The sequence below is a fragment of the Lissotriton helveticus genome, chromosome 1_1 (assembly GCF_964261635.1).
Source record: "Lissotriton helveticus chromosome 1_1, aLisHel1.1, whole genome shotgun sequence".
Classification (NCBI taxonomy): domain Eukaryota; kingdom Metazoa; phylum Chordata; class Amphibia; order Caudata; family Salamandridae; genus Lissotriton; species Lissotriton helveticus.
In genome coordinates, this window is record NC_136057.1 from 1,013,258,655 (window position 1) to 1,013,276,164 (window position 17,510).

The 17,510-nt window shown below is 42.4% G+C and overlaps 1 protein-coding gene across 2 annotated transcripts in view; it reads left to right on the plus strand.

Annotated features, from left to right (window-relative positions):
* Positions 1–17,510, plus strand: part of SND1 (staphylococcal nuclease and tudor domain containing 1) — a 2,092,018-nt gene that overhangs the window by 405,838 nt on the left and 1,668,670 nt on the right. For both annotated transcript variants that reach the window (XM_078677758.1, XM_078677762.1), the window contains exon 11: positions 9,744–9,833. In XM_078677758.1, coding sequence (XP_078533884.1) covers positions 9,744–9,833 — 90 coding nt within the window. The remainder of the gene's footprint in view (positions 1–9,743; positions 9,834–17,510) is intronic.

Below are 17,510 nucleotides of genomic sequence, written 5' to 3' on the forward strand. Positions count from 1 at the left end.
CCTGGCGCGGACGGGCGCAGACGGGCCGGACTCTGGCACGACTCCGGCCACGCGAGGGCACTCCCGCTGCGCGATCCCGCTGCGCTAGGGGAGGAGCGTTAAGTAGGTGTTCCCTCGCTGGCTCCTGTGCACTAAGGCGCAGGCAGATAGTGGCACCTACACCACACTCACCCCACTCCAAGATGGCAGCAGAAAAAGGAAACCCACCCCAAGCACCGGACCCGCCGAAGCAGCGGTGAAATAACAATTATAGTGCAGGTGAGGGGGAATTAAAACCAGGGGAAAAGGAACTAATAATAAAGCAAATAGAAAAACGGCTTTTTTAAAATGCAAATAACAGCAACAGCGCGCAAAGAGCTACAGCAGCAAACCGCTACCTTGTCAGTGCGAGGATACAGTGGGACTCGCCTTAAGTAGGTGTTCCCTCGCTGGCTCCTGCGCACTAAGGCGCAGGCAGATAGTGGCGCCTACACCACACTAACCCCATTGTACTAACTATATTTCGCGCACCCGCAATCCACTGCTGATGATGTCACATATTACATCATTCATGACATGGTCAGTGACATCACTGATGACATCTCAAATGACATCACTGATGACATCACTGATGACATCATCCAGTGAATGTGGTTTGCATCGTTATTTAAATATGCATTATATATATATATAGCAATTTACATTGAAGAATGAGTGGATATATATAAATAAATATTTGGATGGAGGATTTAGTAGCAGTGTAATTGACTGTTTACTTGACCAATTTATAATGTCTCACTAAATATAGTGGATAGTGACTAAACTGTGTGAATATCTGTATCACTTTGTCAGTTGTTGTGTAAACTGATTCTACAGTTGGTTACTAGCTATGTGAAAGTCTATATTAGTTATTGATTAGTTAACAGAGTATTTGTATGGGAGTGTGCAAGTGTGTGTGGTTCGGTGGGGGGTGTGTGACTGTCCAAAGATGTGTGAATAGTTGATTCAGTAGATATATAAAGTTAAAACTACATGTTCTAACAGTTTCGGTGAAGGAAACTCTTTATGGGTGTGGTGATGAGCAAATATATTTCTCAAAGGTACAGGTCCAACAAACTAGAAAAATAAAAGGCAGTGTATGTGTCAGTTGTTGTATATAAATAAGTATACATAAGACACAATGATTGTGTGAGTGACTGTATGGATAACTGTATACTTGTAATAATGATTTTATAATTCACTAAGTATGACTTACTATCTAAATGAATAGAAGAAGTGGTGTTTGTATAAGTGTTTTGCTAAGTAAATATGTAAGTATGATCCATTGTTTGCATAAGTGAGTAGGATGACTTCATATGTGAATATGATGCGTGCTGTTTAATGTCGATATAGATGTATAAGTATTTTTGATAGTGTTCTATTCATTGACAGCATGTATGAGTGAATCCATAGGTAAGTGATTAGATGTGTGTATACATCTATGAATCACTGAGTGGATTTTTAGATACTTGTATTGCTGTGACAATGGATTTAAATATGATACTCTGTATTTTACAAACAGTGATGAAAAATTGTAATAGTGTATGAAAAGGTGTATGTGATTGTCACGTGGATGATGTCATCAGTGATGTCATCAGTGATGTCATTTGAGATGTCATCAGTGATGTCACTGACCATGTCATGAATGATCTAATATGGGACATCATCAGCAGTGGATTGCGGGTGCGCGAAATATAGTTAGTACAACTAACTATATAGGAGCAATTTCATTGGTTTTGTATGAGTAAAATGTCCAGCTAACTATAACACCACTAAAACTTATAGTTTTTTGAGTGAATTTCAAAGGTTTTTTAAAAACTAATTCCTAACTGTATAACTCCTGAAACCTATTGTTTTTTTCAGTGAATTTCAAAGGTTTTTTTAAATGCTGAGTCCTAACTATATAAGGCCTGAAACCTATGGTTTTTTCAGTGAATTTCAAAGGTTTTTTAAATGCTAATTCCTAACTATATAAGGCCTGAAACCTATGGTTTTTTCAGTGTTTTAAAAAAAAATTGATTGGTTAACTGGCTTATTAAGTATCTTAGTGAATACATATATTAGCGAGTAATGTTTAAATATTTAAATATATGCATGAGTGATGTAATATATGACGTCATCAGCAGTGCATTGCAGACGTGCAAGTTATAGTGAGTCCAACTAACTATAACGTGGGAATTTCAATGGTTTTATGCGAGTAAAATTTCCAGCTAACTATAACTGGTGTGAAACCTATGGTTTTTTCAGTGAATTTCAAAGGTTTTTTAAATTCTAATTCCTAACTATAACTGGTGTGTAACCTATGTTTTTTTCAGTGTGTGTATGTATATATATATATATATATATATATATATATATATATATATATATATATATATATATATATATATATATATATATATATATATATATATATATATATAAAATTTCTATGGCAAAATGAAACCCCTCATTTTGTTCCTTTTCAAATTAAATGTATTAAGTGTTACCACTTTATTCCAATCAAGATGACTTCAGGTGTGCCATACTTTTGTCATAAGTAAGACTGTTAACGTTCTAGTTGTTCTTTAGAACACTCTGGGACATTCTGTCATATTCTGTCATTGGGCTATAGTTGGGCTACATCTGGCTGATATTTGGGCTACATTTGTTTTTTTTGTCTCTGGTGGCCATCTTTGGGCTACATTGGGCTACATATGGGCTCTAACACATATGTAGCCCAATATATATTTTTTCAAAGTTAATTTTCGTAAAAACCACTGGAGCACATATCTTGAGACATAGCAAAGGCACATCGGGCTACCAGTCCCTACAATTTTGCCAAGTTTGGTGGAAAACCATTCAGCCGTTCGGGCTAAAAGTGAGTCCAACCGCCCTATGGAAATTAACATGGGGAAAACACGTTTTGGGACCCCCTTTTATCTCTGCCCCTGCTTGACGAATCCCCCCCAAACTTTCATGGAAGCAGCGGAGCGCCGCGAGGCAAAGTTAAGGAAAATTTCAGGAAGATTCCTCAACCGGCGCCAAAGTTATTCCCAATAGAATGTTGCGATTTCCCTATGGAAAACAATCCTAACTATATATACCTACTGGCTATCGCCAGTAGGTAATATATATATATATATATATATATATATATGTGTGTGTTTTTGTATATGTGTGTGTATAAGGGGCTGGTAGCAAAGAAGTGCTCGTCTGTACTGTCTTTTAAAAAGCATGGTCATGCTAGTGAGACTTTGGTGTTTTTTAAATTATTTTTATTACTGATCTAAGGTGGAAAACAATGGTGCATGCCTTATTTCAGGGCGCACAGATCAGTTAGCAGCAGCACATCGTTGTGCCTTTATTTTCTATTTTAATTTTAACCGAAGTAGTTGAGTGTTCACAGCCGAGCTTTGGATGTTGTTTTTGCCAGCTTAGCCGCTAGACTGCATGGCCGCCTGCTAAAAGAACAAAATATTACTAAATGCAAATGTTTAACTTGTGAGAAGGCTATGTGTTGTCGAGCCCCTGCTTGCCGCACGAGCTTGTTTTCCCCCCTGGGGAAGGCGGTGGGGGCGGGGGCGGGGGCAGTCTGATCAGGAGCGGTATCCCTGCTACTGCCAGGCTGCGGTCCATTTTGCCTGCCCTGCTGCTGCGCCTATTTTCGGCTCATGCTGGCGTACATGAGCTGCAGGGCAGCTGTTTTTTGTGCATGCTGCAGGGCTGTATTTGGAGAAAAACAATCTTGCTTCGCTGAAAGGAAAACATTAAATCAAAGAAAGCTTTCCACAGTCTCGAGTGAAAAAAAGATAGTGCATACACACAAAACCGAGCAGACCTTTGAGTTTGAAATACAGATTTGTAGACGTCCTATACGCCATTCCCGTGGGTGGTATTCTTTGTTTGTTCCCATGAATGCTTCCCCACCGCTGACATTTTCTGAGAAATCCCTGCAGTGAACTTAGTAATGAGCTGTTTTTTTTTCTTTCACGCCACCGAAGGATCTCTCCCAGAATCCGTATTTTGTTTTTTTCCTTGCCGGCCAAGATACGTCAATCCTATAATTTAGTCTCTTAATAGCCCTGGCGGCTGAGTTAGAGATTTTAGAAGGCCCGTGTCGGCACTTAAAGACAGAAGGCCACAACTGCTATTTGATTTCTAAGCACATTTGAAAAGTCTTGAGTACATTGCTATGTCAGGAATTCCTTTTTGTGTCCCCATCACCTGCTCTGGGGGACATTTTGGCTACTTTTGACCTTGGGGAGTTTTACAGGGATTTCTCTGTTGTACTCCGTGGGTCGAATTAAAGTCTTTGTTCCAACAAAAATATTTCATTACTCTAACACCCGAATATGAATGAGTATTTCGTTGCTCCTTAACCATTTCATGGATTTTAATTTGCAAAGTTGATCCACTCACACGATTAATGAGGAAACCCCCATTGAACTGGGTACGTTGTAAGGCTCGATTTTCATCAACCTGAATCGAAAACAACTGGACACATAACAAGCATTTACAATGCAATAGGTCTCGCAATGACATGGTTTTGAGTTATTAGCATCGTAAATGACATAATTTTTTATATTTATGTTGTGTAAAAAATGTATTAAAATCATTGTAATGTGCAATTTCTGTTAGAAATTGCTCATAGATTGTATGAGGAGAGAGATGCCACGCACATCTCTGCTGAGCACACGAGGCGCTCACACACTCGTCTCTACAGGTCATTACTATGCATGCTTTGATAGCTGTAAATTCTGCCAACCAGTGCGTATGCCGTGAATAGGAACCGGTACATGATCAATGATCTTGTGCCCTGCACCATGATGTCTGTTGGATGTCAACCACAGAACGAGTTTATGCTATTGGCATTGTAAATGGCAATACCTTTGATTTATGTTTTAAAAACCAACACATCAATAAAAGGCATTGCTATTTACAATGCCAACATCTCAAACTTTCGCAAATGCAAGACCTACTGCATTGAAAATGCTTGCTGTGCACTAGTGCAATGTTAATTTATCTTCTACCAAAGCTTCCATGAGGCAGCAGACCCCACACATGTACCATTCACAGACCTGATCCCTACCCGCGCCTTGGGTTTGCGTAACGCGGTCTCAATGATGGAGAAGCATGGTTGAACCCATTCGCTAGGGGGACTTCCTTCTGATTGGCCGATTCACACCATCCAGCATCCAAAATGTGGGAGTAGGGAAGGAGTGTCACTGACTCCTCCCACTAACCGTGAATTTAAACTCTTACCCACGGAGGTGTTTACTGGACAAATATCTCATCTCTTTCCAACCCCATATTTGTTCCTATCAAAATATATATACATATTTCAACCCATCCCCATCGGTGCATCCGCCGTACCTGCGATAAAAGGGGCTGCTCTCTCCTTGCCTTGCTCGCAACCTCCCCTTCCTCAGGTTGCTCCTGCATGGTCGAGCCAATGCTGGTAGGATGGGCCGTGGGTGGAGGATGGGGGCGCGGGGAGAGGTTGCTTGACTGACGGGTGTGTGAGAAGGGGCAGAGACAGATTAAAACCCCCCTGATTGTATTCTATTTTCTAAACAATAGAACCAGGAAGGCGTTGGAGCGTGGGCAGAGGGGGCCAGGGGCATACGTCTCCCATCTGCAACCATATGGTTTGAAGTTATGCATGACCCTGGTTGGGGGGGGAGCAGTTGACAGCTTGAGCTTTAGAAAGGGACAAAACGTTGGCAAAGCAGGGGGTGGGGAGTGGAGAGCCCGGGAGGTAGGTTGAAGGAGGGCACCGGTGCGTGTTAAAGGGACCAATGTTTGTGTTTGTGAGATGCAAGGACAAGGGGTTATGGAGGACTTCTGGGTGACCCGCGACGCAGTCTGGGGTGTATTTGAGGGATGGTCACTGTTTAGGGACATGGGGTTGATTTAATATGGTTTTAGGGAAAAGGTGATCGAGGCTGGGGGTAATGGGGAGGGTCATGGGATTTGGGATAGGGAGAAAAGGGTTGGCCAAAATGGGGGATGTTGCAGAGGTTAGGAGGGAAGTTGAACTGGTTCCGTACTGGAGCGATAGATGGAGAGCTGGGGGCCACTGGGATGATCGAAGGCCTGGTGCATGGAAGGCGCGAGCTGAGGCGGTGCCACACCTGGACTCTATAGTACACAGGTGAAGCATGGGGGAACGGAGCAGGAAGTTTGTCGCGATCGGCTGATTACGATGGCCCGCTATTTAATTCAATGGTTTCAGGGTAAACCCCTCCCCCCACCTCTTTCACCATACTCATTGGTAGCAAACACTGCCCAGTAGAAAGGAGGCTGTGCACAAAGCGATATGCACAATCGTAGCCAACGACTTCCTTTCGAAAGACATGGGAGAGGCATTAAAAGCTAGTGCTTGGAGGCCATCCCAGTGCCTGACATTCCTCAACGGGTAACGGGTGTGAGAATGAGCACTGGCCACAACCTTTACCTTCCACCGCAGATAAGACCACCATCCTGTAACCACCAAACATTTCCTAGCTCTTAGAATGCATGTTGTGTACAGTGTGCGCTATACAAAAATAGTCGCTTCTCCATATGGCAGCTAGAGTAAACGCACCATGCGCGCGCTGTGTTCACGCGGGGACAGGAGATGTGCACGTATACGGAGTGCACGTTTCCTGTCCCCCTTCAGAGGAGACGCCAGCGAGAAGACGCCATGCGCGGGCACAAAACCTGTCCGTGTGCGCACATGGATTGTCTCCCTTCGCGCACCAAACCCACAACAATAGTCTCGCCAAGGCGAAGTAGCACATGCGCTGCGTTCGCTAGGTGAGACCTAAAAAGATCTCCACCCTTGAGTCTCAATAGAGTACCTGTGCCAGGTGTGATTTTAGTTCTAAAAAGATGCTCTCCATGTCTGTGCAGCGTATATAAATGCTGATGTCCTACATCCTGTGAAAATATTAAGATTTCTATGGAGAGTAGGATCACAGTAAGTGCTCAGTAATCTAAACCAGGTGCCGTGGTCAGTTCATTGTAAACCCTATTGATGGATGCACCACAGTGCCCGTAGAAATAAGTCCCAGTCTGTATAGCTGGTAGTTATCCAATGAATGTGTATGTTTAATCGATATGACATTTCTATGCACACAGTGCATAATGTTTGATCTCTTGACATGCAATGACTCACTTGTCATGCTTTCTGACTTTTTCCAGAGTTAAGGGTGCAATTTAGAAGTGTCAACATTTTAGTATGTTGAATACTTAGTCTTAGATGAGCAGTTGGCCTCCACAGCCACCTTGACTCGAAGAGTAGCTGGGTTGCGCATTTAAGGCCTGACTCCTGAAAGTGATGTGAATGTAGAATGAGATCCAGTATAAAACAATTACTTCCCACTCCTACAATGAGAAATGTCCAGTTTGAGTAATTACTAAAAAAGAAAACACTTTAATAAACATATTGGGATTATAGTATTGTAAAATGAGTGATGGGAATCTCTTTAGCCCGAATCATTCAGGAGATATTAACAAAACATTTTTGACGAAGTTGTCCTTTTTATAAAATAGATTGAAAACAATTTTTATGGGGTGTGTTTTTTGTTTTTTCTGGCAACAGTAAATCTAGAAAACAATGTCCTGCTTGTGTATGTTCGGGTTCAGCACCATGGTTAGCACCTTCACTGTACAGATTGCTAATAGTTAACAGTGAAGTATTTTGGGTGTATTTTGGAGAGAGATATGGCTTGGTAGGCCATAGTTACAATTTAACATCTGATTGTAAGAAAGTTGGTTATTCTCAAATAAGTCTGCAACCTTCTATTTATCGGAAACCAAGTACCCCTTTGTAGTATTGGACTACACTAGGGTAGCAACCAGAGTGGTCTGAGACCTACTCAGGGGGTATGCTTTGGGCTAGTACCCAAGTCCTCAGGCATGCAGCAAACAACCAATAAGTCGTGCATTGTTTACTTTGTTAAAACGAAAAATATTTTATTGCGCACGTACTGTTAAATGCTACACATTAATTATACAATAATATACATCAACGGCGATCGAAAATTCCACTGGTAACACTTTCCTAACCGTTCACACCACAAGCGAACCCTGAACCGTAAGTTCTGGATGCATCTCCAATATATATTGGCCACAATATCATTGAATGTAGTTATCAAAACGCATCCCTACTGGCTTCATCGGGCTGTCACCACAGTAATAAAACCAGAAATGTTTTGATAAACCAATGTGGTTCCATTAAAATCACTAAGGAGGTACTACCCTTTCACAGTTGCATTCATTAATGCCTGTAATAATTCACTGCACGGGGTAAAGTTGGGTTTACTCCACCTGGTGCTCCCCAGCCACTAGGAATGGTTTCTTTAGGTCTTCTGGCATCTAACTTTTGCAGTTCTTGGAGCCTTTTTTAAAAAAAAAAAAAGTTTTTACTGCTTTCCCACTAGTCACAGGGCCAGTCACCTGTCGTGGCTTCAGGCACTTCTCCTGGGCCTTCCTCCACAGTAGCACTCAAAGGACACTAAGGCAGAGTGCCCTCCCTTCCTGGATTTTCCAGGTCCCACTGGCACCTTTGGACGCTTGTTGTATATCTGGGTCAGCGGAAGTCAACCCCCTTCTTCTGAAGGACACTCTTCTACAGGACCAGTCCAAGATGCAGAGGACCCCTCCAGAGTACATCCTAACAGGCTTATTCCTCTACTGTCCCTCAGGGGGTGTAGGGGGCCAACACCACTGGCCCTGATGAAACGAAACCTAGTCCTTTGTGCCAACTGAAAGTAGAAGTCCTTGAGCTAATCTTTGCAGTAGGGCTGGTGTCTTCCTCCGGCGTAGCTTTTCCTTTTTCTAGACTGTTCTAAACAAAAAGCTCCCCTTTGTGCAAGAGTTTTTAAGTTGGGCGGGAAGTTATAAAATGGAGGCAGTTTCCATAATCCTAGGGTGAATCATCAATGTACCCCTGTTCTGCGTTTAGGAAATTTCAATGAAGGTGCTGTAACGTTGTCTCTTAGATGTTCTTCTCTAAGAGCCTAAGCCATTCCCCTCAGAAGCCCTTCCTGTGATTACTGTAGACATTTGGCTACTGTGGTCTATTTATGTGGTGTGGAGCCTTCCCCGGCCAGGTGCAGTGTGAAAAGTAATTGGCAATTGCAGATTCCATCCTCACCATTTCTTTTTGCGCGAGCAGAGCTAATTACTGACTAATAGGCCTATTGTGTGGTAAGGCATTGATCCTCAGGCTGAGTTCCACTCAGTCACCAGTCCTTCAGCTTTTGGCGTCATATTGGCTCCATTGCCGCTCTACAAATTAGATGTAATCTTTACTTTCTCCAGCAAACAAAGTAATCTTTAAGCTGCAATAGTATACAGCTCAGTATGTGTTATTGAGTGGTGAAGAAGGCTGGAGGGTGCTGTCTTCCTAAATGTGGTGCCTGCTGCTGACCTCAAGACAATTGAGGCCCTGTTGTGATCTTAGTCCTAAACGTAGGAGAATGGTCTGTGTTGTGACCGGGACTTGCTGGAGAAAACTGTTAAAACCCGATGCCTTTTGTGTCCTGGGCCCTAAGAAAATTCAGCACAACATCTTAAATTATCTTTAATGTGGCCCACAGGGACCTCGGCGAGTGCGGTATATTTGTTACATTTTAACGTTGTCTGCTTAGTACTGTGTATACATTTTCCCTCTTTAATCGAGTGTCTTTGAGGCCAAAGTCTCCAGCGTTTCCTCTCCATTGGGCACTCACCCTCTCCCGTGCTTTCCTTTCCAGGACAAGAACAAGAAGCTGCGCCCCCTGTATGACATCCCTTACATGTTCGAGGCCAGAGAGTTCCTGAGGAAGAAGCTAATCGGCAAAAAGGTAAAGACAGAGATGCAAGCAGTGTACATGAACCGCAGCTTAGGCATGCCACTGTGCCCCTCTGGGTGTCTTCACCAGTGAGCCCATCACTGTTCCATACCCCAGAATAATTCATTGCTCGGATTATGCACCTTTCTGCATTGCTCTTATAACAGAATAACAGTTCTGTCATAATAGTAACAAAGAATAAAGCAGTGATTAAAATGCTATTATTGGCATTTCTAGTTGTAGTAGTAATTAAACCTAGTATTAGCAATAGTAGTGATATAATTAGTAACAATGTGAGTACTAATGGCAATGATTAATATGTTGATAAATAGCAGTACCCTTATGGCCATTTTTGCTTCTGAGAACTGTAAACAGATTTTTGGGTTTTCACAAATAAGCAGTGTAACCCTAACGCGAGGCTCTGGCTTAAAAACACAATTCAGAGAACCAATTTCAAATTTATCAGGAAAAAAAATGCAATGGTGTGCATTGTACCTTTTTGTTTTTCAAGTTATCATTTATGTGTTCTTGTTTTTATTTTTATTGAGAATTGACACAATATAAAAAACACAACAAAACAAATATACAATTATGATACATCTATAAAAATTTACAAAATTCATATATCAAAACATCCCGTTGATACATAGCTACAGCCTTTAAATTCAGATTTGTTATTGCTCGAATAATACCTATTTACATATATATATATACCGCTGTTTAAAAAGATTTGGCAACATTCAAACTGAACAGTGAAAAATTACATAAAAGCACCATTGATAGACCTACCCTCCCTCCATGCCTTCACAGGTGCCCACATTTCAAGGCCGAAATCCCGCAATTTTTTACCTTTATAAGAATACAGAGAAGATTCTATGTTATGTATGGTGAGAAATCTGGCCATCCACATCGAGAAAGTGGGGGGAGAGGGATCCTTCCAAGCAGCTGAGATCAGGATTCTTAAAACGGCTGCTGCTAAGAAAATTAAAGCCTCTGCCTCTCTCCTTCCACTCAGCCCTAGTTTACTATCGATCCCAAATATCATAACAGTTGGGGATAGGCTGATGTTTGAGCCTAGCAGCCCCTCCAGGAATTTCTCTATCTCCATTTTAATTGTAGCTAGTTTTTCACAAAGAGAGAACATATGAACCAAATCGGCCGAGTCCTGCTGTCATCTGGGACATTTACTGTCTTCTCTTATCCCCCATTCATGTAGCTTATCGGGAGTATAGTAAAGGTTGAACATAGTCATAAAATGTTGGGCCTTCAGGTTAGAGGACCTAAGTACCTGCCTATCCAGAGCTAGGGCCTTATCAAAATCTGCATCTGGGTCCTGTAGTTTCATTGCCCAGGCTGCCTCGTGTTTCTCAAGGTCATTAGGCAACCTGCCCAATAGCTCCTGGTATACTACCCTTATTCTATCACCATTGTTCACTACATAATCAAGGATGGGGTTAGGAGCAAGGGAGCAAGCCGCAATTACATCTGCTCTAAAAGTTCGTGCGATTTGGATGTACTTAAAGCTATGACCTATAGATATGTCATACTTCTGTTGAATAGCTACAAATGGCATCAATTTACCACTGCAGACGATATCCCCTATCGTCTGAATGCCGTGTTGCTCCCAGAGCTTCCATGCCCCATCCATACTGAGGTTCGGAAAAAAGCTTGATTTCCATAACGGCGAATGTCTATTAATTCTGGGAATCTGCAGATATTTCTGAACTCTTTTCCAAAGATCCCAAGCTCCCAGTATAGTCTTAAGCCTGTTTTTTTTTAAAAATCTACGGCCATTTTTTCTCAGTAGGGCACCCACGGCTTCCTGCCCCATAAGGAGCTCATATATTGAGGGAGGAATATACATATTATCAGTTGGATCCCTAATATAAGTCTGCCCCCCACCAGCTTGAAATAAAATAGACATCTGGGTTAATAAACATGCCCAGTGGTAGAATCTTATATTTGGGGCACCCAAACCTCCGAGCTCCTGGGGGAGAGACATATACTTAGCTGCTCTTCTTATCTTGCCGTATTGCCAAAGGAAGCTATTAAATATGGATTCAGTCTTTTTTAACATTTGTTCCTCAATCAGAAAGGGTATAGATCTATATAAATACAGTAGTTTGGGCAGCATTGTCATTTTCAGAACATTTGTTCTTCCAATAATAGAAAGATGTAATGCATCCATACGTTTTAAATCTATTTCTATTTTCTTAAGCAATGGATTAAAATTATCCTGTATAATTGAATCTGTCTCTGCTGTGATAATAACCCCCAGATATGTGGCAGAATTAACATACCGTTGATCCATTTTTATTATATTGTTTGAACAGATCACCTGTGTTTTCTCCTCATTTAACCTATATCCAGAATGATATCCAAATTGTTCGGTGATCTCTATTAGTGTTCGCATGGACGCTGCCGGATCAGGTGTCATAACCGCAAGGTCGTCCGCGTATGCCAGAATTTTGCTCTCGAACCCATTAGTAATAACTGGTTTTATACTATTGTTTACTAATATCTGTCTGATCAATGGATCGATATACAGGGCAAATAAGATCGGTGAACAGGGGCAGCCTTGGCGGGTGCCCCTTTCTATCTTGATCTCAGCAGAGCTTAGACCCATCAATTGTATGTGAGCCATTGGATCTCGATACATGGCCCTGATGGCTTTCAAGATTTTTGGACCAAAGCCTCTCCCCTGTAATACATCCCAAAGATATTGCCATCTTACGCGGTCGAATGCCTTCTCGGCATCGAGGAGGATCATAGCGACCCCCTCCCCCCCGGCATGAGTCTCGAATATAGATATAGCTCTTCTCACATGGTCCGTTGTGCCACGACCAGGAATGAACCCATGCTGCCATGGGGAGACGAGGCCAGCAATGACCCTCCCCAACCTTATAGCTATGATTTTTGCGTACAATTTATTATCAGAGTTGATAAGAGATATTGGTCTATAAGAACCAGTGTTCTCTTTAGGCTTACCTTTCTTATGAAATACCACAATATTGGTATCCCTCCAAGTTTCTGGTATTATACCAGTGCATATAATACCGTTAAAGAGATCTAGCAAGTATGGAGCTATCTCGATCCTCAGGTATTTGTATATCTCTAAGGGTATACTGTCAGAGCCGGCAGCTTTACCTCCGGCTAACTGAGACAGTGCTGCTAGTATTTCTTCCTTAGTTATATCACCCTCGAGGCTTGCCATTTCATCTGGGTTTAACTTGGGGCCTAAATCTGGGTAATGCCTCCCTAAAATATCTGGAGGGGTATCCCCTGCATCTTCCCTGTATAGATTCTCGTAATATTTTTCAAATACGGATACAATTTCTTGGGGTTCAGTATAATCTCGACCCTCATCCTGTATACATGTTATGGCGTTTTTAACCCTATCCTGTCTAATTCTTAAGGCTAATGCCCTCCCGGCCTGCTCCCCTGTCTCGTACATTTTCTTCCTATGGGTCCAGTAATCTAAAGATGCCCTATCTGCCAGCTGTTTCTGTATCTCGGCCTTGATCAGACAGATCTTAGTTTGGCTCTGAGCACTCTCCTCCCCCAAAGTTAATGCCAGACAATGTTGTTCCTCTGCTTTAGCCAGATCGACCAGAAGTCTATTCTTATAGTCCTGTTGTTTTTTCCTAAGCAGAGCTGAGTAACTGATTACTTCCCCTCTTAATGCTGCTTTAAATGAATCCCAGACCGAGTTTCTGGAGGCACTGTATTGATTTGCGGCAAAAAACTCGCATGTCCAGTTTCGTAAATATTCAATAAAAGCAGCATCGGCTAATAATTTACGGTCAAATGTCCAAGATCTTCTTTTCCTATTAGGACCTAAACCACTATGACTTATAATTAACGGATTATGATCCGATAATATTTTGGGAAGCTTTTTGATATTGACTTTCCCAATCTCTCCTGAGGAAATTAGAGCATAATCAAGTTTACAATACTTCTTGGGGGGGACAGGAATAATAAGTGAAACCTGGGTCGTCAGGATATTTTGAGCTCCATATATCAACCAGACCATGTGATTTCATCATAGATAGGAGTGCCCTTGAAACTCTGGGTTTTCTGCCACTATAAGGAACATTACTAGAGAAATCAATTGTAACGTTAAAATCTCCACATACCAAAATCGGTGTGGGCCAGCTTGACAACTCGCTTTCGACCACTTCAAATATTGTGGGGTCGTCAAGGTTTGACCCATAGATTCCACAAATCGTTAACCCACAACCTAATTCTACAATGGCCCATCTCCCTGCTGGGTCTCATTTATGTGTTCTAATGTGGACCTTAATTACTTCAAATAAAATTGTACTTTTACATCTGTGATCTCACATCATCCACCAAACTGCTAAGCGCGGCATCCCATAACACACCTCGCTGGTCAAACACAACATGGAAGCTCTTCCCACATAGGATCACAAAACAGACAACCTTCAAACAAACACTGTACATGGTATACCTTACTGCCTTGGTAGACAAGTGCTTCTGTGCTCCACATAGAGATAGTAATTTCTATGTAGAAGCTGCAGTACAATACATGATCTTGCGAAACGTGGCAAAACGTTGTCCCTTGACTTCAAATTATTTGTACTGGATGTGTATCTGGAAGTGTACTTTACCCTGGGCTAGGGTCATGTCAGTTGAGCCTACCACCCTTGAATTTCTTTTAATAGGAGAGTGGTGACCCTCATAGGGATTGTTCATTGAGGTGGAGAGAAGTAACCAGCAAGTCAACAAGCAGGATTAAAGCTAATGCCGAGGACCTATTGCACATGAGAGAGTTGGGTGTATGAGAGGAGGGGGCAGCATGGATATCCAAAGGGTGGTATTTCCTCCTCTTCTAGCGCCACATGGACACACATTTTTATGCTTTCCCGGTTTAGGTCGTAGCCTACTGTGCTGTGTGGTTTGCTAAAAACATCTTGATGACATTAAGAAAGCTAACATAGGAATGCATTCTGCCTGTTGCTTATCACTGGCTTTCTGGTTTGTTACTCGCATTTTCTGGCTTTCTATTTGCTGGCTTTATTTGCTTTAGGCTGTTCAGCTTGAGTTCGTCCTACCCGTGGCCCAAACCCTGTTTTCTGTATTTTTCTACTAATTCGTTTTCTGTAAACAGACCTGTAAATCTGGTAACCTGATCACATTTGCTGTGCATTCAAAGACAGAGGTCAAATGTCAATCTCTCTTCGGAGGGAGCTTGGTGTTTCCTTTTCTTTCTCTGACTTCAAAGTAAGAACTTATTTGACAATCCTGCTGAGTATCCATTTAAGAGGAGAGGGTGCAGAATGTTTTTCTAGCACACAACAAAAAAATGAATTGTGCTGATGTTTCAATGGAATTAGTACAAATGAAAACTTTTTTGTAATTTTCAAGTGTGGTGGAAACAAATATTTGTTATGATATAAACACATGAGTACACTAAGTGATATATGCACACATTGTCTGCAGTAAAACCGTATTTTGGTGCAAATGTAATCTTAATTTCAATTGAAAATGTGTTCTCTGTAATGGCAGTGCGCTACCACACCATGCATACTTCACACTACGCCACTCTACTCCCTTCAACTCTATGCCACTCCATTCTACCATGCTCAACTCTACGACATTCCACTCGATGCCCCTTGGCTCCGCACTACCCTTCTCCAATGCATCCACTCAAATCTACCCCACTCTTGCACTCCAAACTCTACTCCAGTCTTTCCATCTCCACTCTTTACCACTCCACTCTACCCGGATCTACCCCAGTCCAAGCTACCCCAGTCCAAGCTACCCACCCTAATCTACCCCATTCCACTCTTCCCCAATCTACAGCACTCCACTTCACTCTAGTCTACCATATGCCTCCCAAATCTACTGGAATCCTATCTAATCCAACCCACTCTCACCCCTATTTATTTATTCTTCCCTGTTCCACTCCAGTATACCCTACCCCACTCCGATCTACCTTACCTAACTCTAAACTAACCTACTCAATTCTACCCACTCCTATCTACACCACCCTAACCCAATATATACCCCACACAACTATATCCAGCTCCATTCCAATCTATCCCTCTCCAAACTATCCCACTCCGGTCTCTCAGTCCAGTCAACCATACTCCACTCCAGTCAACCCCACCCCACTCCACTCCTCCCCACCCCACTCCTATCTACTTGACTTACTTAAATCTACCCCACTCCATTCTACCCCCAATCCACTGAAATCAATTATTTCTCAGGCTACCCCACTCCATTCGAATCTACCCAAATATATCCCACTCCAGTATACTCAACTCCACACCAGTCTACTCCACTTCACTACAATCTATCCACTCCATTCTACCCCAGTCTCCTCTACTCCACTATACCCCACTCCATTCCAATCTACCCGAACCCTGCGCCCCAATCTACCACCATTCCTCTCTACCCTAAAATAGTCCACCCAATCTACCCTTCTCTTCCCCACTCTACCCCAGTCCAATCTACCCCAATATATCCCACTCCAATCAACTTCTATCTACCCTACTTCTATCTACCTCACTCCACCCCAATCTACCACACTCCACCTCAGTCTACACCACTCCAATCTACCACGCTAATCTACTCAACTCCCCCACTCTAATCTAACCTACTCCACTGTACGCCAGTCTACTTCTCTCTACCCCAACCTACCCAATTCTACTCCACTTTACGCCAGGGTACCCCATTCCACTCTACCCCAATCTACCCAATGCCAATCTACCCCACCACACTGCAGACCACTAATTTTTGCCATGCTGAACAGCAGCCACGCTGGTGTACATAATAGCCAGGCGAGGCTTATTGGCTTTGCCATTGCTTGTTATCCCCTCGTGAGTATTTTCAGGAATTGGCGCCAATTTCTGTCCAACCAAAAGAGATTAGTGCTGGCCAATTCAAACCAGGAGCATCTGTGTATTTTGATCTTGTCTGATAAAATGCATCAATTCTGCAAATGTTTCAAATGTACGTGTGATCGAAATAGCAACATTCGATAAAGTTATGGGTCACTTAGGCCTACGTAGTAGGTTGATTCAAATGATCAACGCGGTCTTCAGCTGCATCCTGCCAAATCATCTCACTCTTCTGTCTTTCCCATCTGGCAACATTGAGCAGTAAGAACGCCTGTTCCTTTCAGCGGTTTGAGACGACCAAACTGCAGCTTTAAGTGCTGTATAAAAATTTACAATTCTCAAGGGTTATTAATGTAGATGTGTTTAGAGTTTGGATCCATTCAGATAGCTGTGGAAGTCTGTTTCCAATGGGCTCCAGGCTTAAAAATCTGCGTCTAAATTGTAAGCGCTGCCCAGTGGCTTTGCGGCACACACTAGACTAGGTGGAAGTCATCATCCTATGAGCCTGATTGAGTGGTCTGTAGATTGTGTATATAGTTTGTCAACACGCCTGTGTTACCTCCTTCAATAACTCCCTTTCTACCTTAACTGCATTCCACAGTAGTTATTTATCTGAAGATATACATCGAAGCAAGCTCACTTTGATGCTCACCTTTAAATGCTTCACCTGATTCATATAGTGATTATTTTATGTTGTTGCAAGGGAGTGGGGGGCAGTTGTTGGTTGTGGGTAATTGAGTGAAACACACAATTTTCCATATATATTTTTTGGCACGTTCTTTTGGCTGGGCTGGTCTGAAGTCTAAAGCGATGCAAGGCCCAC